General features: G+C 40.7%; 1 protein-coding gene across 1 annotated transcript in view; it reads right to left on the bottom strand.

The window, feature by feature from the left end:
* bmp2k (BMP2 inducible kinase) overlaps positions 1–23694 on the bottom strand; it is a 121941-nt gene that overhangs the window by 30258 nt on the left and 67989 nt on the right. The window contains exons 5-6 of the mRNA XM_079516017.1: positions 14367–14448; positions 2619–2751 (exon numbers count right to left, since the gene is read on the bottom strand). Of these exons, the coding sequence (XP_079372143.1) occupies positions 2619–2751; positions 14367–14448 (215 nt within the window). The remainder of the gene's footprint in view (positions 1–2618; positions 2752–14366; positions 14449–23694) is intronic.

Below are 23694 nucleotides of genomic sequence, written 5' to 3'. Positions count from 1 at the left end.
CATGCTCCTCTCTGATAAAGAGGTACACTAGTACACATATTTGGGTAAGACATTCAAAACAATAGTTGTCAGACGGACGGCCTCGTCCAGACTGACTGACAGCACAGGTTTGTACTTAAATGTTTACGTCATGTTTTTTACACAACAGAAACCGAGAATGTTGTTGTTTGTACACAACAAAGACAGCATGAAGGCCTACATGACACGTCCATTTGTCTGCGTCAAAAAAAAAACAAGCACACAAGACGTTCTAAAAAAAACCCAAAAACAATGAATGGTTAATGAATTAACCAATTCTGGGCGGGAACCCCTTTTGATGATTTAAGCATTATGTTATACTATAGCTATTGAAAAATAGCAGATCTACAAGCTCATAGTGCGGCTCCAAGTGCCACGCTACGAGCTTATAGGTCTGCTATTTTTGAAAAATTGTGAAAAAATACGTTTTTAACTCAAATCTTTGCTTCTGGGGGGTCCCTGGAACAACATATTTTCAGATGGGGGTCAATTTCATATAATTCTGGGGGTCCTTGACATGAATTGTTTGAGAACCACTGACACAGAAACATAGGTTTTTCAGGTTTTTTAGAAGACATTTGTAGAATCTAGTGTCAGGTCGAAATGAATTAAACAAGAGTGCCCGTATCAAGTCCAGGGACCACCAAGGGGTCCACATGCACCCTGAGGATGCTCCTGTCCCAGAGGTCAAAGGGGGAGGCAGGGGTCGGCAAATACGTTTGGCCGTGGTGGGACAGTTTTATTTTCTCTAAGTCATTAGACGGTGGGCCAGAACATAATCAATGTCATTTAAGAACTGGAACTTATGGCAGACCGTCCTATATACAACAGCAACTGTATTACATATCGTCACCTTCTTAAACGAACTAGTGTGTGTGTGTATGTGTGTGTGTGTGTGTGTGTGTGTGTGTGTGTGTAAAATCAATTTCTCAATTTGGACATTATCCCATTTAGGCCTGACGTCGACATTTAAAAAATGTCTTTTTAAAATGTCATTTTTTCTGAAAAACCTCATGTTTCTATATCAGTGGTTCTCAATATTTCATGTCAAGGACCCCAAAAATTATATGTAATATGCCGCCGACCCCCATCTGAAAATATGTTGTTCCAGGGGACCTCTCCAGAAGCAAAGATTTGAGTTAAAAACTGAAACTCTGAAAGAATATATATTCAAAGATTTGAGGCACTGGGGCCTCCCCCCAGAAGCAAATATTTGAGTTAAAAACGGTCGCTCTGAAAGAATATATATATATATATATATATATATATATATATATATATATATATATATATATATATATATAGATTTGCGTCACATTTTCACGTTTTTTCAAAAATAGCAGACCTACAAGCTCATAGCGCGGCACTCTGTGCAGCACTATGAGCTTGTAGATCTGCTATTTTGCATTAGCTAAAGTATAACATAATGCTTTAACCCATTTTGGGCGGGAACCCCTTTTGGTGTTTTAAGCATTATGTTATGCTCTGGCGGTTGAAAAATCGTGAAAATGTGGTGCTTTCATTTTACTCAAATCTTTGCTTCTGGGGGGGTCCCTGGAACAACATATTCTCAGATGGGGGTCGGCGGCCAATTACATATATATTTGGGGGTCCTTGACATGAAATAGTTTGAGAACCACTGACACATGAGGTTTTTCAGAAAACTTGTCAGGATTTAGAAGACATGTGTAGAATCGTCCTCAGGTCTAAATGGGTTAAACAAAACACCAAAAGGGGGTCCAGCCCAGAATGGGTTCAATGAATGCAGGTTGGAAGCAACATCTACTTACGTATTAAGCAGTGCATGGTTTAATGAATGCAGGTTGGAAGCAACATCTACTTACGTATTAAGCAGTGCATGGTTTAATGAATGCAGGTTGGAAGCAACATCTACTTACGTATTAAGCAGTGCATGGTTTAATGAATGCAGGTTGGAAGCAACATCTACTTACGTATTAAGCAGTGCATGGTTTAATGAATGCAGGTTGGAAGCAACATCTACTTACGTATTAAGCAGTGCATGGTTTAATGAATGCAGGTTGGAAGGAACATCTACTTACGTATTAAGCAGTGCATGGTTTAATGAATGCAGGTTGGAAGCAACATCTACTTACGTATTAAGCAGTGCATGGTTTAATGAATGCAGGTTGGAAGCAACATCTACTTACGTATTAAGCAGTGCATGGTTTAATGAATGCAGGTTGGAAGCAACATCTACTTACGTATTAAGCAGTGCATGGTTTAATGAATGCAGGTTGGAAGCAACATCTACTTACGTATTAAGCAGTGCATGGTTTAATGAATGCAGGTTGGAAGGAACATCTACTTACGTATTAAGCAGTGCATGGTTTAATGAATGCAGGTTGGAAGGAACATCTACTTACGTATTAAGCAGTGCATGGTTTAATGAATGCAGGTTGGAAGGAACATCTACTTACGTATTAAGCAGTGCATGGTTTAATGAATGCAGGTTGGAAGGAACATCTACTCACGTATTAAGCAGTGCATGGTTTAATGAATGCAGGTTGGAAGCAACATCTACTCACGTATTAAGCAGTGCATGGTTTAATGAATGCAGGTTGGAAGGAACATCTACTTACGTATTAAGCAGTGCAACTTCAAGGAGAACTTGGAGTTGTCTGGAACGATAAAGGTTCCGTCACATATGGCCACCTGACTCTCCCCAAACGGCAGGGTGAAGAAACACAGCTTGTACAACAAGCATCCAAGTGCCTGCAAAATAAAGAGCCATACGTTACGTCATCTACTGTACATGCAATGCACGTTCAATCATTTACAGTTTACACAGACATTCATACACACTACATAAGCCGTCGTGACTCCACATCAGCTCATTCAAAATGGCACTTTTTCCACTGCACCACTGCTGGCTCAACTCGACAAAAATTATCAAAAATATTGTTAAACATCTGCATAACTTCATTTACAAGAAGTCTACGCAATTCACCCTTTGTCAGCCTTCTGATTGGTCCCTGACTGACTAACCAGCAGGCTATTTCTGCCTTGTTCCGCCTTGTTTGTTGAATTTGGTAAAACATCGTTCTTGGAAAAAACTAAAAACAAACATGATATGCCCAGTCACCATGTTGCACCTGTGATGTTCCTCTTTACTGACACCAAGTGTAAAATAAGAATTTATCGCACAGAATATCAATACGAAGCAACTGAAAAACACCTTATTTCAATGGCAGTGGATGGAGAGAAAGGATTTTTGTCCAACCACGAAACAGCAACCAATGGGTGCGAAGAGGGGCACAACCATGGGCGGGACTTGACAAAGGGTGAATTAGAGAATGTATAGAAGAATTGTTATTTTTGATCAACGACAACACAATATTCTTAAGTTTTTGTGTCTGAGAGGCTAAATCTCATTCAAACGGTGGTCTGTGGCTCAAATGGGGGTCGGTGGCCAAGTAATTTAAAGGTAATTTTGGCGGTCCTTGACATTAAAAACTTTGAGAACCACCGACATAGAAACGTAGGTTTTTCAGAAAACTGTAATTATTTAGAAAACCATTTTGTAGAATCGTCCTCAGGTCTAAATGGGTTAAACTATAATGTGAAATCAATGGTGAAATGTTAGCAGCAGAAACTGTTATTGACAACCAGCTGGTAGAACCGGGTCAAGTCAGGCCAATACTTTTGGAAAAGTGCCATAATATAGTATAAATAGAAAAAGTGCCCTTCTGGGCACAGGTCTCCACCAGGAGGATAGGACTGTGTGAGATGTTTGGCTAAATGTTTAGGAGTAATATAAACATGTTTGCCTTTGATGGCAATTGGATGACTTGAGGCATTTTGTTCCAAAAATGTGTTTTGCAAAAATCAACCTGTTGGTGGCGCTATAACAGGCCAATGTGAAAAGGGTGGGATATATTCCTCAGCCTAGTAAGAAAATGTGTGAAAGATTTCACGTAAATTGCATGCTGCGTTCATGATTTGAGGCTTTTGTTCAAAACGGGGCAATCTTGCAAACTGTGAAAGCCAATTATAGCCAATTAGGATGGAATATGAAATATCGGACAGATCCAACTTGAGCACATGACCATAGAGATACTGTGTAACGATTTGTGAGATTTTTGGACAGAATCTGGAGGAGTAATATCAAAAAATGTGTTTTACAAAAGTCGGCCTACTGGTGGCGCTATAAAAGGCAGATGTGGAAAATGCAAGTCAAAGGTTTGTCCTTGGCCTCTAGGGAGTGTGCATGCAACGTTTCACGCAGATCGGTGCAGTTTTAGGTAAAAGAAATGTGAAAAGCTGCCTCATGGTGGCGCTATAACAGGCCGTTCTGGAAAATTTGGGGCAGAGGTTCATCGTTGGCATCTAGGGAGTGTGTGTGCAAAGTTTGGCATCGACCGGGTTAACGGTGCCGGAGATTAGCTGTACACAGACGGACGGAAGGAAGGACGGACACACGGACGGACGGACACACACACGGACGGAGTGCAAAACATACTCTCTCCCCATGCCTTCGGCCGGACGGACACACACACGGACGGAGTGCAAAACATACTCTCTCCCCATGCCTTCGGCCTGGTGGAGACAATAATAAGTACATAGAGCACGGAAGAGCTCGGTAGAGGGCGCTCTAAGTCAACAGGTTTTATTTGCATCGTTATCCCCATAGGGGGGATTTTAGATCGTCTCATATAAGAACTGTGTTTGAAAAATAAACAAATCATAAAGGCCGTTTCACTCATATGGATATGAAGAATCAACTGACTGAGAGAAAACGCTATTGTTGCTGCTGCTGAATTAGTTAGATTTCCGCTAAAACAGACTGTATCATATATGAGTGACTGACTGTCATAAACGATACAGAGACACCCCCCCTGACAATATCGCAGAGACGCTTTGTTTATTTTTGGACCACAACGCTTATACGAGATGATTTTAAGATAACCCCATGTTCTGAACTCTGAACCAGACTCAAACACTTTCAAACCTTAAAGGACCACTTCTCAACATATCTTCATATAATAGGTCCTCACTAATAATCATGGAAATAATGGCGCAATTTTATTGTACTCGGCCTGTGTCTCCTAGGAGGGCTGTGGGCAGTTCAGAAACCCGTCCACCAGTGACATCATCGATGGGGAATACAAGCTAATAGAAACTGCAGGCTTTCTAGTCCTGAAAAGTTGCAATACGAAAAGGGAAGCCATTGTTTTAACGATAATATAAATCTAAACATTTTTGTAAAAATCTCTGGCCGCCGACACCCATCTGAAAATATGTTGTTCCAGGGACCCCCCCAGAAGCAAAGATTTGAGTTCAAAACGTTCGCTCTGAAAGAATATATATATTCAAAGACTTGCTCCACATTTTCACGATTTTTCAAAAATAGCAGACCTACAAGCTCGTAGCACGGCACTCGGTGCCGCACTACGCTGGAAAAAGTGTCCTCAAAACAAGCCTGAAGTCTGAAGTCTAGAGTCCGTGTTGCTTCTGACACCCAACTGGTACGACGTGGTCCTACAGCAGGCCTTTGAAAACGGTTTGTTTTGGCCTCAGGTCACCCCTGTACATAACCTTTGTTTTGGCCTCAGGTCACCCCTGTACATAACCTTTGTTTTGGCCTCAGGTCACCCCTGTACATAACCTTTGTTTTGGCCTCAGGTCACCCCTGTACATAACCTTTGTTTTGGCCTCAGGTCACCCCTGTACATAACCTTTGTTTTGGCCTCAGGTCACCCCTGTACATAACCTTTGTTTTGGCCTCAGGTCACCCCTGTACATAACCTTTGTTTTGGCCTCAGGTCAACCCTGTACATAACCTTTGTTTTGGCCTCAGGTCACCCCTGTACATAACCTTTGTTTTGGCCTCAGGTCACCCCTGTACATAACCTTTGTTTTGGCCTCAGGTCACCCCTGTACATAACCTTTGTTTTGGCCTCAGGTCACCCCTTGTAGTTACTTCATTGACACAACTGTATAAAACATTGGGTCCAAACAATAATAAAACAAATAATAATAAAGACTTGTCTTTCTGGGCGGGAACCAACCCCTTTTGGTGTTTTATAAGCATTATGTTATAATTTAGCTATTGAAAAATAGCAGATCTACAAGCTCATAGCGCGGCACCGAGCTTTTAGGTCTGCTATTTTTTTGAAAAATCGTGAAAACGTGGAACAAATCTTTGAATATATATATATTCTTTCAGAGCGAACGATTTTAACTCAAATCTTTGCTGAACAACATATTTTCAGATGGGGGTCAGAGGCCAATTACATATATTTTTGGGAGTCCTTGACGTGAACAAGTTTGAGCACCACTGACATAGAAACATGGGGTTTTCCAGAAAACTGTCAGGATTTTGTAGAATCGAGCTCAGGTCTAAATGGGTTAAAATATACAATACACGGCACAAAATCATTTTACAACAGGAGCAACATCTAAGTAAATACATATCATTTTGGGGGATCTTTGGCACGGAAGTGTGAGAACTACTGCTTTAGAAGGCATTTGTAGAATCTCCTTCCAGGGAGCATGAATTAAAAGTTTCTTTGCAGTTAATTCAGCTGGTACTTTTTAAATCTCTTTCCGGGGGTCACCAAAGCCAGTAAAGGGTCATCCTCTGGGAAGCATGAAGGTTGCACAGAACCAAAGCCAGTAAAGGGTCATCCTCTGGGAAGCATGAAGGTTGCACAGAACATTCCATGGCAATCCAGACAAAACACATTTCTAGATCAGTGGTTCCGAAACCTTTCCGTGTCAAGGACCCCCAAATCAACATTTATTAGGCCACGGACCCCCATTTGGAAACATTTGCCTGCAGTGACCCCGATAAGGCTCTAGCAGTGATTCCGAAACATATTCATTTCATGGACCCCCAGTTTCACACGCATTATGCTACGGACCCCCGATTTAATGGCATTTCTATCTCTGGGACCCCAATTTATATCGTAAAACCAGTGTTAATTTAACTCTGAGAGTTAATCTGTAACTCTCTGAGTTACAGACCCATAAGGGTCCATTTGGTTCCTAACTATCTCTAATTGAGCAATCAAGTACCCCTAGGGGTCCCCGGACCTCACTTTGGCAACCCATGTTCTAGATGTGTTTGGGACCAAAGTGGTGACCAAATAACCAACATAGCCATATCTTCAGAGCCCCTCATCTAGCGAGCTATAAAAAAAAGACTGGCATCAAAAAATACAGTCATAATTGTCTATTACAGCTAGTATACGTAGAACTGAAGTGAGAGGGTAGGAGGTGCACAGACAGGCCACCGTTTGCTGTCCTGACCAAAGGCTGCAGCACAAATAAACCCATTAAAAAAAGAGGTTTCTCAAGGCCAAGTGGATGTGACATTTCTTGGACATGCGTGCTTTAATTAGCAGCATAAAAGATTGTGCCAGACAAAGAAGGCAGGGAGAGACCATGTGACACGATCATACTCGTGACTGGATGAAGGGAGGGAAAATAGGGCTGAGGAGGGAACATAGGCCCCTTATTGAACCCATTTAAATAGGGCTGAGGAGGGAACATAGGCCCCTTATTGAACCCATTTAAATAGGGCTGAGGAGGGAACATAGGCCCCTTATTGAACCCATTTAAATAGGGCTGAGGAGGGAACATAGGCCCCTTATTGAACCCATTTAAATAGGGCTGAGGAGGGAACATAGGCCCCTTATTGAACCCATTTAAATAGGGCTGAGGAGGGAACATAGGCCCCTTATTGAACCCATTTAAATAGGGCTGAGGACGGAACATAGGACCCTTATTGAACCCATTTAAATAGGGCTGAGGAGGGAACATAGGACCCTTATTGAACCCATTTAAATAGGGCTGAGGAGGGAACATAGGACCCTTATTGAACCCATTTAAATAGGGCTGAGGAGGGAACATAGGCCCCTTATTGAACCCATTTAAATAGGGCTGAGGAGGGAACATAGGACCCTTATTGAACCCATTTAAATAGGGCTGAGGAGGGAACATAGGCCCCTTATTGAACCCATTTAAATAGGGCTGAGGAGGGAACATAGGCCCCTTATTGAACCCATTTAAATAGGGCTGAGGAGGGAACATTAGGCCCCTTATTGAACCCATTTAAATAGGGCTGAGGAGGGAACATAGGCCCCTTATTGAACCCATTTAAATAGGGCTGAGGAGGGAACATAGGCCCCTTATTGAACCCATTTAAATAGGGCTGAGGAGGGAACATAGGCCCCTTATTGAACCCATTTAAATAGGGCTGAGGAGGGAACATAGGCCCCTTATTGAACCCATTTAAATAGGGCTGAGGAGGGAACATAGGCCCCTTATTGAACCCATTTAAATAGGGCTGAGGAGGGAACATAGGCCCCTTATTGAACCCATTTAAATAGGGCTGAGGAGGGAACATAGGCCCCTTATTGAACCCCTTTAAATAGGGCTGAGGAGGGAACATAGGCCCCTTATTGAACCCATTTAAATAGGGCTGAGGAGGGAACATAGGCCCCTTATTGAACCCATTTAAATAGGGCTGAGGAGGGAACATAGGCCCCTTATTGAACCCATTTAAATAGGGCTGAGGGGGAACATAGGCCCCTTATTGAACCCATGTTGGTGTTTTAAGCATTATGTTATACTTTAGCTATTGAAAAATAGCAGATCTACAAGCTCATAGCACGCCACCGAGTGGCGCGCTACGAGCTTGTAGGTCTGCTATTTTTGAAAAGTCGTGAAAATGTGGCGCAAATCTTTGAATATATATTTCAGAGCGAACATTTTTAACTAAAATATTGCGGCTTCTGGGGGGTCCCTGGAACTAGATATTTTCAGATGGGGGTCCGTGGCCCAATAGAGATAATTCTGGGGGTCCTTGACATGAAAAAGGTTGAGCACCACTGACATAGGGCCACATTGAATGTCTTAACCAGACGAGATACACAAAGCTACTGCAGGTGCTCTTGGCAGCCAGCAAAAAAAAAGTCAATAACAAGAAGATGGCTAACCCCAATCACACCCACAATGGACGATTGGCACGGAATAGTCCTGGATATTTTCAAAATGGAAAAATTAACATACATAGAACTAGACTAGACAATTTCTACCAAATTTGGAACAACTGGATAGTACACATTGCCCCTCTGAGAGCTGACTTTGTGTGATCTCACTGGTCCTAATAGCCTGCTTTATGATCTTTGTAGAAAATGTTTAAGACACCCTTCCTCTTCTCATGGTCGAAGTCCAAAGCTGTTTTGTTTTTGTTCCCCTCAGCAATATTGTAAATACTTTCGTTTCTTGGTTGTTGTTTTTTTTGTCTTTTTCTTTTTGTCTGCCCACTCTTTCTTCCTTTTCTCCTTCTGAAATGTACACTCTGAAGCGATATTGCCCTTTGCCCCTGTTAAGTGTTGACTTGATGCCATATGTAGTCCTGAAGAAAGCAAGGATGTTACAGAGACACTGGAGATGGAGTCACTTGGAGGGGAGGGAGGGAAGAGGAGTGGGAAAAAAAATCCTGGGAACTGCATTTGTGTCCTATGTATGCATAGAAATGCTGTTATTGTACTGCTTTTTCCAAATAAAATAAATATAAAAAAAAAAAATGAAACATTAGTTTTTCAGAAAAACTTTAGGATTTTGAAGCCTTTTTTTTTAAATCGACCTCAGTCCAAAATGGGTTAATAATTTGACACCTGTTAACACACCAAACGCCCGGGGTTATTTAATCCGTTATATCAGAGCGCCCAGCGATTTATAGCAGCGGAGCACATTTAGCGACGGACCGGATGTTATCGGATGTAGACCGGATGTAGCCAAAACACTCCCGAGGCGAACGACAACAACGGGAGGTATGATTAATTCTAACGCGACTAGCGACGGGACCGCGATGGCCCGTCTAAAACATAATCTTTGCTTAGAATTGGACGGAATGATTTAGATCAAGAGTTATTCACATTTTAAGATTTTCGGTCTCATCGGCTAAAATGTGGGGGGGGGGGGGGGACATTTTCGATGACGTGAAAATGTGGCGTAAATCTTTGAATATATATTCTTTCAGAGCGAACGTTTTTAAACTCAAATCGTCCTCAGGTCAAAATGGGTTAACCCGTCATTACAAATGTATTAAGTTAATACTGTTGAATGGTTAAAAACTACAGTTAAATTGGCAATGAAAAAGTGACAGCGGTGGCCGAACGGATAGCGGAGCGGTCTTGATACCGGAAGGTCGCCAGTTCGAATCAGCGGTCCGACACGTTAAAATTACCACCGCTGAAGTGCCCTTGAACAAGGCATTGAACCACTACGATGAAATGTGTTCTATGAGCAGGGCCTGGCTGGAAACAAGTTCTTGAGCTTAGCCCAGATACCCTGGGTAAATATAGTAATCATTTCATTTAATTTCATTACAGTTGGAGGTAGATGTTGCTAAAGGGACGTGGCGTGAATCGCCACGTTATGAAGCTGCAACTAGCTTTACGATGGCTGCCCATGGTGCTGCCTTAACAAGTAAAAACAGGGGAAAATACCTACATACGGAACTTACGCAATTCAGGAAGTTAACAGCCAGGCTCGTAACAGTTTCACAACCGCAAATGGATTCCTGGCGTTGTGTTAATTTGGGAGTGAGTCACAGACTCAATTGGGTTCATTCTAATCTAAATATCATGTTGTTTTCTTGCAGGTTAACCGGTTATTAACCCATTTTGACCTGAGATCAGATTCTAAAAATGTCTTCTACATCCTGACAATTTTCTGAAAAAGCTATGATTCTATATCAGTCGTTCAATTTTTCAAAAATAGCAGACCTACAAGCTCGTAGCGCGCCACTCGGTGGCGCGCTATGAGCTTGTAGGTCTGCTATTTTTTCAATAGCTAAAGCATAACATAATGCTAACACCAAAAAGGGTTCCCGCCCAAAATGGGTTAATACCCCAGCATGCCTATTCTAGGGAAAACATATTGCGATGCGTTTTTTTTAACTTGTACGTCGTCCGCTACTTTTGGTGAAACGATTTGACAAAGAAAATTTAAAAAAATAAATAATAATAAATGGGTCAGAGTACAGTTGGAAATGTCCATCACTATAGAGCGTCTCAGTCCCGCCCCCTACCATGGACCAGGAAATGAATCCCAATGCATTTTTCCCATAGACATTTCAAAAAGTATTTATTTAAAGACGGTTACGCCGCGGACAAAGCCAACTCGAGTCGTGACAACTCATGACAACACAAACAATATTTTGGACCAAACAAATAATTACAAAGAAGAAAAACCACAAAAAAAGTGTTGTAACCTGCCGGTTTTTTCTTCTTTCTAATTATTTGTTCGGCCCAAAAAATTGTGTTTGTTGTCATGATTTGTCACGACTCGAGTTGGCTTTGTCCGCGGCGTAAACGTCTTTAAATAAATACTTTCTGAAATGTCTATGAGGAAAATGAACGGAGAATCATTTCCTGGTCCATGGTAGGGGGCGGGACTGCGACGCTCTATTGAGACCCTTAACAAAATGAAAAGAATATTCACGAATATGTCAAATATAAATAGATTTTGAAAAAAAAAGATTAGCTCCAGAAAGACACATCGAGCCCTTATCCCTAAACTTCTTTACCTCTTTTTTACTATTTTGAAAAACATTTTTGAATAGTTCAACAACTAGCCAATCTACATCGACACGGTGTGAGCTTGTAGACTGGCCATTTGAACTATTCAAAAAGGTTGTGCAAAATAGTGGGGGAAAAAAAGGAAAAGAAGTCTAGGGATAAGGGGTTTAGCGGTGACGGAAATGGAGCCCATAATGGGCTAGTTCGGAGGCATGCAGTAAAAATGCTGTTTTAACAGGTGTCCTTCTGGTTCAACCGGATACAGCCGCTCGCTGCCTGCTGCTTACTCACATGCATGGCAGCAATACATGTCTGGGCTTTGAATCCAGTTTAGGAAGAACCGTCACCTCTACTCTGTCTGTACCCTGGTTTATCCCACTTAGACCCCAGGACCATTCTACAAAATGTCTTCTAAAATCATGACAGTTCTCTGAAAAACCTATGTTTCTATGTCAGTGGTTCTCAAACTATTTCATGTCAAGGACCCCCAGAAACTATATGTATTTGGCCGCCTGACCGACCCCCATCTGAAAATATGTAGTTCCAGGGACCCTCCAGAAGCAAAGATTTGAGTTAAAAAACGTTCGCTCTGAAAGAGTATATATTCAAAGATTCGCACCACATTTCTCAAAAATAGCAGACCTACAAGTTTGTAGAGATTGTAGGTCTGCTATTTTTCCAACAGCTAAAGCATAACATAATGCTTAAAACACCAAAAGGGGTTCCCACCTAGAATGGGTTATTCTCTCCCTCATCATTTTACTGCTTACTGAAGCAGAAATGCCGCCGACACCCAGTCAATGAAACTGGCCAAGATAGCGTGTGTGTGTGTGTGTGTGTGTGTGTGTGTGTGTGTGTGTGTGTGTGTGTGTGTGTGTGTGTGTGTGTGTGTGTGTGTGTGTGTGCGTGTGCGTGTGAGTGTGAGTGTGAGTGTGTGTGTGAGTGTGAGTGTGTGTGTGAGTGTGTGTGTGTGTGTGCTCCAAACCCAGACAGTGTTATGAATGAGCGTGCTTAATGTTTTATGGGGGGGAAAGGAGGCCGCGGAGGGACAGATCGTGGAGGAACACAGCCCGGGGCGGGAACAGCTAGAGGCTAGAATAACTGCCAGGGTGCCAGACAGACAGGCTCAACCGGGCCCTGGACAGCTAGGGCTGCCAATAGGGCTTCAATAGTTAACCACCACTTTCAAACTTGGCATTGGACATATTTGTCCATGATTTGATAAGGCGGCATGTTTCAAAGACCGTTATCCAGTTTCTGTTAATACCCCAGCATGCCTATTCTGGGGAAAACATATTGCGATGCGTTTTTCTTTTAGCTTGTACGTCGTCCGCTACTTTTGGTAAAATAAATAAATAATAATAAATGGGTCAGAGTACAGTTGGAAATGTCCATCCCTATTGAGACCCTTCACAAAATGAAAAAATATTCACGAATGTCAAATAGATTTGAAAAAAAGATTAGCTCCAGAAAGACACATCGGGCAAGCTCATAGCGCGGCACTCGGTGCCGCGCTATGAGCTTGTAGATCTGATATTTTTCCAATAGCCAAAGTATAACTTAATGCTTTTTAAAACACCAAAAGTGTTCCCGCCCAGAATGGGTTAATAATTCTCAGTTTCAAAGTAAAAAAGAAACCCCAGGCCCTCTCAGGTTGCCAGGTTGAGTTCAAACCAGTCTCTTCGGTCAAATTATACCTGCATGTAATGCAGGCTGAACTGGTTGTTGTCCAGCAACTTTGTTTACCTGTTTTCCCTCCTCATGGTAACCCATTTTTAGACTACAAATGCCTTCTAAAACGTGCCAGTTTTTCTGAAAAACTGTGGTGCTCAAACTATTTCATTTCAAGGACCCCCAAGATTATATGTAGTTGGCTGCCGACCCCCATCTGAAAATATGTTGTTCCAGGGACCCTCCAGAAGCAAAGATTCTGTTCACTCTGAAAGCATATAATTATATTCAAAGGTTTTGCGCCACATTTTCACGATTAAAAAAAATAAATAGCAGATCTACAAGCTCGCCATGAGCTTGAAGATCTGCTATGTTTCAATAGTTAAGTATACATAATGCTTAAAACACCAAAATGGGTTCCCGCCCAGAATGGGTTAAATATCTGTGTCTCCATCAATAGCAACATAATGTACATACAGGTAGGGCGAGTCCGTCAGCAACAAGTTTCACAAAGTCCGTCCGTAATCTGCCCAACGCTCTCAGCAATCTGCCCAACGCTCTCAGCATAGTCTCAATCTGCCCAACGCTCTCAGCATAGTCGGACATGACAGTTCAAGGTTTGACTCATATCATTTATATACCTCGTGTTTTTTGGTACTAGTAGCAATAATGTGACACTCATTCACATGTCCTGTGCACGGTGCACTCTCTCTTGGCGGTTCAAATCACAACTATAGTAACGTACCGGATAGGATGGACCAGAGTAATCTAGTAAGAGAGTGGCGACACTGGCGTTGGCCTCCCATTGTTAACAATGGAATGTGGGAAGTGCTCATTCTATCTCAATGGGATAGTTCCAATGTTTGGAACTATAGCCCATAGGCACTCGCTTTGTGGCGAGATCAAAGCGTGTCGCCACTCTCTTACTGTTCCACTCGGGTATGGACAAAGTGGACTGTACACTGCTGTAATTGATCACTGCACAAAGTGCACACGCACGCACGCACGCACGCACGCACGCACGCACGTACGTACGCACACACACACACACACACACAGCATTGAATAAACGCTAACATGTCCACATAGACACCAGCGTAGACACAAACAAGAGGACCTTACCCATATATCAGCCTTAGTGGTGATGGCCTTCCCTGCGTACACATTGATCATCTCCGGGGCTCGATACGACAGCGTAGTGTACCTGTGCAACAAAGAGACAATGTTCAAAATGAGCTTTACTGTCACAGATGTGAATAAAACACACACATTCAAATAATAAAACACGCGACGTGATCAAACTTTCCTTTTCCCCAATGTGTTGTGAGCTTGTAGATCAGAACTTTTGTTTTGTTGCCTATAATAACATGCCCAAAATAGGCACTCCAGGTTGTAAATGGTAAATGGTGCATTTATATAGTGCCTTTATCCAAGGCGCTTTACATAGATTGTGCATCACATTCACCCATTCACACACACATTCACACACCGATGGCGGCGGAAACCACGCAAGGCACCAACCAGCACATCAGGAGCAATTAGGGGTTCAGTGTCTTGCTCAAGGACACTTCGACACTAACTCTGGGGGAGCCCACAGGGTTCGAACTGGCAACCTTGCGGTTACCATCCAGCCACTCTACCCCTGAGCCACCGCCGCCCCTAAGTGGCGGAACCCCTATAAGTAACATTACCGGGAACCCCTTTTGGGGTATAGTTGTTGCCATCTACAGTATATGGCAACCAAAATAAAAATTTGAAGTTTTTCTTAAAACTATAGAATGCGTTTTTAAGAATCGGCCTCAAGCCAGATCTAAATGGGAGAAAAATAACACTGCTACTCAATGCTACTCGGCTTGGTTTAACTTTAAGTCCACAAAAGCACCGTAGGTGTGTTAAATACCAACTGACACAAAACTAAGTGAGAGATAACGTTCTGCCCTGTGAAGATTGGGACCGTGCTGGGTCAATATAAGCCAAAATATGGTAAATGGTGCATTTATATAGCGCCTTTATCCAAGGCGCTTTACATAGATTGTGCATTACATTCACCCATTCACACACACATTCATACACCGATTGCGGCGGAAGCCATGCAAGGTACCAACCAGCACATCGGGAGCAATTTGGGGTTCAGTGTCTTGCCCAAGGACACTTCGACATGTAGACAGGAGGAGCCGGGATTCGAACCGCCGACCCATGGATCATTGGACGACCTGCTCTACCTCTTGAGCCACAGTCGCCACATAGGTCCCATAGATTGGGACCGTGCTGGGTCAATATAAACCACAGATTGTGACCGTGCTGGGTCAATATAAACCACAGATTGTGACCGTGCTGGGTCAATATAAACCACAGATTGGGACCGTGCTGGGTCAATATAAGCCACAGATTGGGACCGTGCTGGGTCAATATAAACCACAGATTGGGACCGTGCTGGGTCAATATAAACCACAGATTGGGACCGTGCTGGGTCAATATAAACCACAGATTGGGACCGTGCTGGGTCAATATAAACCACAGATTGGGACCATGCTGGGTCAATATAAACCACAGATTGGGACCGTGCTGGGTCAATATAAACCACAGATTGAGACCGTGCTGGGTCAATATAAACCACAGATTGGGACCGTGCTGGGTCAATAGAAGCCATAGATTGGGACCGTGCTGGGTCAATATAAGCCACAGATTGGGACGTGCTGGGTCAATATAAACCACAGATTGGGACCGTGCTGGGTCAATATAAACCACAGATTGGGACGTGCTGGGTCAATATAAACCACAGATTGGGACGTGCTGGGTCAATATAAACCACAGATTGGGACCGTGCTGGGTCAATATAAACGACAGATTGGGACCGTGCTGGGTCAATATAAACCACAGATTGGGACCGTGCTGGGTCAATATAAACCATAGATAGTGACCGTGCTGGGTCAGTATAAACCACAGATTGGGACGTGCTGGGTCAATATAAACCACAGATTGGGACCGTGCAGGGTCAATATAAACCACAGATTGGGACCGTGCTGGGTCAATATAAACCACAGATTGGGACCGTGCTGGGTCAATATAAGCCACAGATTGGGACCGTGCTGGGTCAATATAAACCATAGATAGTGACCGTGCTGGGTCAATATAAACCACAGATTGGGACCGTGCTGGGTCAATATAAGCCACAGATTGGGACCGTGCTGGGTCAATATAAACCACAGATTGGGACCGTGCTGGGTCAATATAAACCACAGATTGGGACCGTGCTGGGTCAATATAAACCACAGATTGGGACCGTGCTGGGTCAATATAAACCACAGATTGGGACCGTTCTGGGTCAATATAAGCCACAGTTTATGGGTTTATGAGCTGCCATGTAATGGCGATAAGGGCCATATAGGAAGTTGTCAGCTTATCACTGGCTTCTGCAAAATGTGGGGAAACAAATCACAACACAGAACAACTCCTCTGAGTATAACCTCAGTATTATACCGTATAATACCAGAGTATAACCTCAGTATTATACCATATAATACCAGAGTATAACCTCAGTATTATACCGTATTATACCAGAGTATAACCTCAGTATTATACCGTATTATACCAGAGTATAACCTCAGTATTATACCGTATTATACCAGAGTATAACCTCAGTATTATATGTATAATACCAGAGTATAACCTCAGTATTATACCGTATTATACCAGAGTATGACCTCAGTATTATACGTATTATACCAGAGTATAACCTCAGTATTATACGTATAATACCAGAGTATAACCTCAGTATTATACGTATAATACCAGAGTATAACCTCAGTATTATACGTATAATACCAGAGTATAACCTCAGTATTATACCGTATAATACCAGAGTATAACCTCAGTATTATACTGTATAATACCAGAGTATAACCTCAGTATTATACTGTATAATACCAGAGTATAACCTCAGTATTATACGTATAATACCAGAGTATAACCTCAGTATTATACGTATAATACCAGCGTATAACCTCAGTATTATACCGTATAATACCAGAGTATAACCTCAGTATTATACCGTATAATACCAGAGTATGACCTCAGTATTATACCGTATAATACCAGAGTATAACCTCAGTATTATACCGTATAATACCAGAGTATAACCTCAGTATTATACGTATAATACCAGAGTATAACCTCAGTATTATACCGTATAATACCAGAGTATAACCTCAGTATTATACTGTATAATACCAGAGTATAACCTCAGTATTATACCATATAATACCAGAGTATAACCTCAGTATTATACCGTATAATACCAGAGTATAACCTCAGTATTATACTGTATAATACCAGAGTATAACCTCAGTATTATACTGTATTATACCAGAGTATAACCTCAGTATTATACCGTATTATACCAGAGTATAACCTCAGTATTATACTGTATAATACCAGAGTATAACCTCAGTATTATACGTATAATACCAGAGTATAACCTCAGTATTATACTGTATAATACCAGAGTATAACCTCAGTATTATACCGTATTATACCAGAGTATAACCTCAGTATTATACGTATAATACCAGAGTATAACCTCAGTATTATTCGTATAATACCAGAGTATAACCTCAGTATTATACCTATAATACCAGAGTATAACCTCAGTATTATACTGTATAATACCAGAGTATAACCTCAGTATTATACGTATAATACCAGAGTATAACCTCAGTATTATACCGTATTATACCAGAGTATAACCTCAGTATTATACGTATAATACCAGAGTATAACCTCAGTATTATACCGTATAATACCAGAGTATAACCTCAGTATTATACGTATAATACCAGAGTATAACCTCAGTATTATACCGTATAATACCAGAGTATAACCTCAGTATTATACCGTATTATACCAGAGTATAACCTCAGTATTATACGTATAATACCAGAGTATAACCTCAGTATTATACGTATAATACCAGAGTATAACCTCAGTATTATACCATATAATACCAGAGTATAACCTCAGTATTATACGTATAATACCAGAGTATAACCTCAGTATTATACGTATAATACCAGAGTATAACCTCAGTATTATACTGTATAATACCAGAGTATAACCTCAGTATTATACTGTATAATACCAGAGTATAACCTCAGTATTATACGTATAATACCAGAGTATAACCTCAGTATTATACTGTATAATACCAGAGTATAACCTCAGTATTATACCGTATAATACCAGAGTATAACCTCAGTATTATACCTATAATACCAGAGTATAACCTCAGTATTATACCATATAATACCAGAGTATAACCTCAGTATTATACCGTATAATACCAGAGTATAACCTCAGTATTATACTGTATAATACCAGAGTATAACCTCAGTATTATACCGTATAATACCAGAGTATAACCTCAGTATTATACCTATAATACCAGAGTATAACCTCAGTATTATACCGTATAATACCAGAGTATAACCTCAGTATTATACCGTATTATACCAGAGTATAACCTCAGTATTATACTGTATAATACCAGAGTATAACCTCAGTATTATACCGTATAATACCAGAGTATAACCTCAGTATTATACCTATAATACCAGAGTATAACCTCAGTATTATACCATATAATACCAGAGTATAACCTCAGTATTATACGTATAATACCAGAGTATAACCTCAGTATTATACTGTATAATACCAGAGTATAACCTCAGTATTATACCGTATAATACCAGAGTATAACCTCAGTATTATACCGTATAATACCAGAGTATAACCTCAGTATTATACGTATAATACCAGAGTATAACCTCAGTATTATACCGTATAATACCAGAGTATAACCTCAGTATTATACGTATAATACCAGAGTATAACCTCAGTATTATACCGTATAATACCAGAGTATAACCTCAGTATTATACCGTATAATACCAGAGTATAACCTCAGTATTATACCGTATAATACCAGAGTATAACCTCAGTATTATACGTATAATACCAGAGTATAACCTCAGTATTATACCGTATAATACCAGAGTATAACCTCAGTATTATACGTATAATACCAGAGTATAACCTCAGTATTATACCGTATAATACCAGAGTATAACCTCAGTATTATACGTATAATACCAGAGTATAACCTCAGTATTATACCGTATAATACCAGAGTATAACCTCAGTATTATACCGTATAATACCAGAGTATAACCTCAGTATTATACGTATAATACCAGAGTATAACCTCAGTATTATACCGTATAATACCAGAGTATAACCTCAGTATTATACGTATAATACCAGAGTATAACCTCAGTATTATACCGTATAATACCAGAGTATAACCTCAGTATTATACGTATAATACCAGAGTATAACCTCAGTATTATACCGTATAATACCAGAGTATAACCTCAGTATTATACCGTATTATACCAGAGTATAACCTCAGTATTATACGTATAATACCAGAGTATAACCTCAGTATTATACGTATAATACCAGAGTATAACCTCAGTATTATACCATATAATACCAGAGTATAACCTCAGTATTATACGTATAATACCAGAGTATAACCTCAGTATTATACGTATAATACCAGAGTATAACCTCAGTATTATACTGTATAATACCAGAGTATAACCTCAGTATTATACTGTATAATACCAGAGTATAACCTCAGTATTATACGTATAATACCAGAGTATAACCTCAGTATTATACTGTATAATACCAGAGTATAACCTCAGTATTATACTGTATAATACCAGAGTATAACCTCAGTATTATACCATATAATACCAGAGTATAACCTCAGTATTATACTGTATAATACCAGAGTATAACCTCAGTATTATACCGTATAATACCAGAGTATAACCTCAGTATTATACTGTATAATACCAGAGTATAACCTCAGTATTATACTGTATAATACCAGAGTATAACCTCAGTATTATACCGTATAATACCAGAGTATAACCTCAGTATTATACTGTATAATACCAGAGTATAACCTCAGTATTATACCGTATAATACCAGAGTATAACCTCAGTATTATACGTATAATACCAGAGTATAACCTCAGTATTATACTGTATAATACCAGAGTATAACCTCAGTATTATACTGTATAATACCAGAGTATAACCTCAGTATTATACTGTATAATACCAGAGTATAACCTCAGTATTATACTGTATAATACCAGAGTATAACCTCAGTATTATACCGTATAATACCAGAGTATAACCTCAGTATTATACGTATAATACCAGAGTATAACCTCAGTATTATACCGTATTATACCAGAGTATAACCTCAGTATTATACGTATAATACCAGAGTATAACCTCAGTATTATACGTATAATACCAGAGTATAACCTCAGTATTATACTGTATAATACCAGAGTATAACCTCTGTATTATACCGTATTATACCAGAGTATAACCTCAGTATTATACCGTATAATACCAGAGTATAACCTCAGTATTATACTGTATAATACCAGAGTATAACCTCTGTATTATACCGTATAATACCAGAGTATAACCTCAGTATTATACGTATAATACCAGAGTATAACCTCAGTATTATACTGTATAATACCAGAGTATAACCTCTGTATTATACCGTATTATACCAGAGTATAACCTCAGTATTATACCGTATAATACCAGAGTATAACCTCAGTATTATACTGTATAATACCAGAGTATAACCTCAGTATTATACCGTATAATACCAGAGTATAACCTCAGTATTATACCGTATAATACCAGAGTATAACCTCAGTATTATACCATATAATACCAGAGTATAACCTCAGTATTATACCGTATAATACCAGAGTATAACCTCAGTATTATACCGTATAATACCAGAGTATAACCTCAGTATTATACTGTATAATACCAGAGTATAACCTCAGTATTATACCATATAATACCAGAGTATAACCTCAGTATTATACCGTATAATACCAGAGTATAACCTCAGTATTATACTGTATAATACCAGAGTATAACCTCAGTATTATACTGTATAATACCAGAGTATAACCTCAGTATTATACCTATAATACCAGAGTATAACCTCAGTATTATACTGTATAATACCAGAGTATAACCTCAGTATTATACGTATAATACCAGAGTATAACCTCAGTATTATACGTATAATACCAGAGTATAACCTCAGTATTATACGTATAATACCAGAGTATAACCTCAGTATTATACCGTATTATACCAGAGTATAACCTCAGTATTATACCGTATAATACCAGAGTATAACCTCAGTATTATACCGTATAATACCAGAGTATAACCTCAGTATTATACTGTATTATACCAGAGTATAACCTCAGTATTATACCGTATAATACCAGAGTATAACCTCAGTATTATACTGTATAATACCAGAGTATAACCTCAGTATTATACCATATAATACCAGAGTATAACCTCAGTATTATACCGTATAATACCAGAGTATAACCTCAGTATTATACCATATAATACCAGAGTATAACCTCAGTATTATACCATATAATACCAGAGTATAACCTCAGTATTATACCGTATAATACCAGAGTATAACCTCAGTATTATACTGTATAATACCAGAGTATAACCTCAGTATTATACCGTATAATACCAGAGTATAACCTCAGTATTATACCATATAATACCAGAGTATAACCTCAGTATTATACCGTATAATACCAGAGTATAACCTCAGTATTATACTGTATAATACCAGAGTATAACCTCAGTATTATACCATATAATACCAGAGTATAACCTCAGTATTATACCGTATAATACCAGAGTATAACCTCAGTATTATACTGTATAATACCAGAGTATAACCTCAGTATTATACTGTATAATACCAGAGTATAACCTCAGTATTATACGTATAATACCAGAGTATAACCTCAGTATTATACGTATAATACCAGAGTATAACCTCAGTATTATACGTATAATACCAGAGTATAACCTCAGTATTATACCGTATTATACCAGAGTATAACCTCAGTATTATACCGTATTATACCAGAGTATAACCTCAGTATTATACCGTATAATACCAGAGTATAACCTCAGTATTATACCGTATCATACCAGAGTATAACCTCAGTATTATACTGTATAATACCAGAGTATAACCTCAGTATTATACCGTATAATACCAGAGTATAACCTCAGTATTATACGGGGGATTTGTGCGATGATTTCAGAAGTAAATCATTTAATTTGAACATTAACCTACTAATCCTATAAAAAAACGGCAGCAGAAAATATGTATGTGATTATAAATGGGCTCTGGAACACTTACAGTACATGAAGAGGAGGCTTTACCCAGAAAGGCTTTTAAAGGACAGAACAAATGGAGCGTAAATAAAGGGCTACACTGGCCTGCAGGCCTCTGGTCCATCCTATGGACCAGAGGCCTGCAGGCCAGCATGACTGCAGGCCTCTGGTCCATCCTATGGACTGGCCTGCAGGCCAGCATGACTGCAGGCCTCTGGTCCATCCTATGGACTGGCCTGCAGGCCAGCATGACTGCAGGCCAGCATGACTGCAGGCCTCTGGTCAATCCTATGGACTGGCCTGCAGGCCAGCATGACTGCAGGCCTCTGGTCCATCCTATGGACTGGCCTGCAGGCCAGCATGACTGCAGGCCTCTGGTCCATCCTATGGACTGGCCTGCAGGCAAGCATGACTGCAGGCCTCTGGTCCATCCTATGGACTGGCCTGCAGGCCAGCATGACTGCAGGCCTCTGGTCCATCCTATGGACCAGAGGCCTGCAGGCCAGCATGACTGCAGGCCTCTGGTCAATCCTATGGACTGGCCTGCAGGCAAGCATGACTGCAGGCTCTGGTCCATCCTATGCAACGGACCAGGCCTCTGGTCCATCCTATGGACCAGAGGCCTGCAGGCCAGCATGACTGCAGGCCTCTGGTCAATCCTATGGACTGGCCTGCAGGCCAGCATGACTGCAGGCCTCTGGTCCATCCTATGGACTGGCCTGCAGGCCAGCATGACTGCAGGCCTCTGGTCCATCCTATGGACTGGCCTGCAGGCCAGCATGACTGCAGGCCTCTGGTCCATCCTATGGACTGGCCTGCAGGCAAGCATGACTGCAGGCCTCTGGTCCATCCTATGGACTGGCCTGCAGGCAAGCATGACTGCAGGCTCTGGTCCATCCTATGCAACGGACCAGGCCTCTGGTCCATCCTATGCAACGGACCAGGCCTCTGGTCCATCCTATGCAACGGACCAGGCCTCTGGTCCATCCTATGCAACGGACCAGGCCTCTGGTCCATCCTATGCAACGGACCAGGCCTCTGGTCCATCCTATGCAACGGACCAGGCCTCTGGTCCATCCTATGTAACGGACCAGGCCTCTGGTCCATC

The sequence above is a fragment of the Electrona antarctica genome (assembly GCF_951216825.1).
Source record: "Electrona antarctica genome assembly, chromosome: 12".
Lineage (NCBI taxonomy): Eukaryota > Metazoa > Chordata > Actinopteri > Myctophiformes > Myctophidae > Electrona > Electrona antarctica.
The sequence above is the reverse complement of the archived record's forward strand: the minus strand, read 5'-3'. Positions and strand labels throughout refer to the sequence as shown.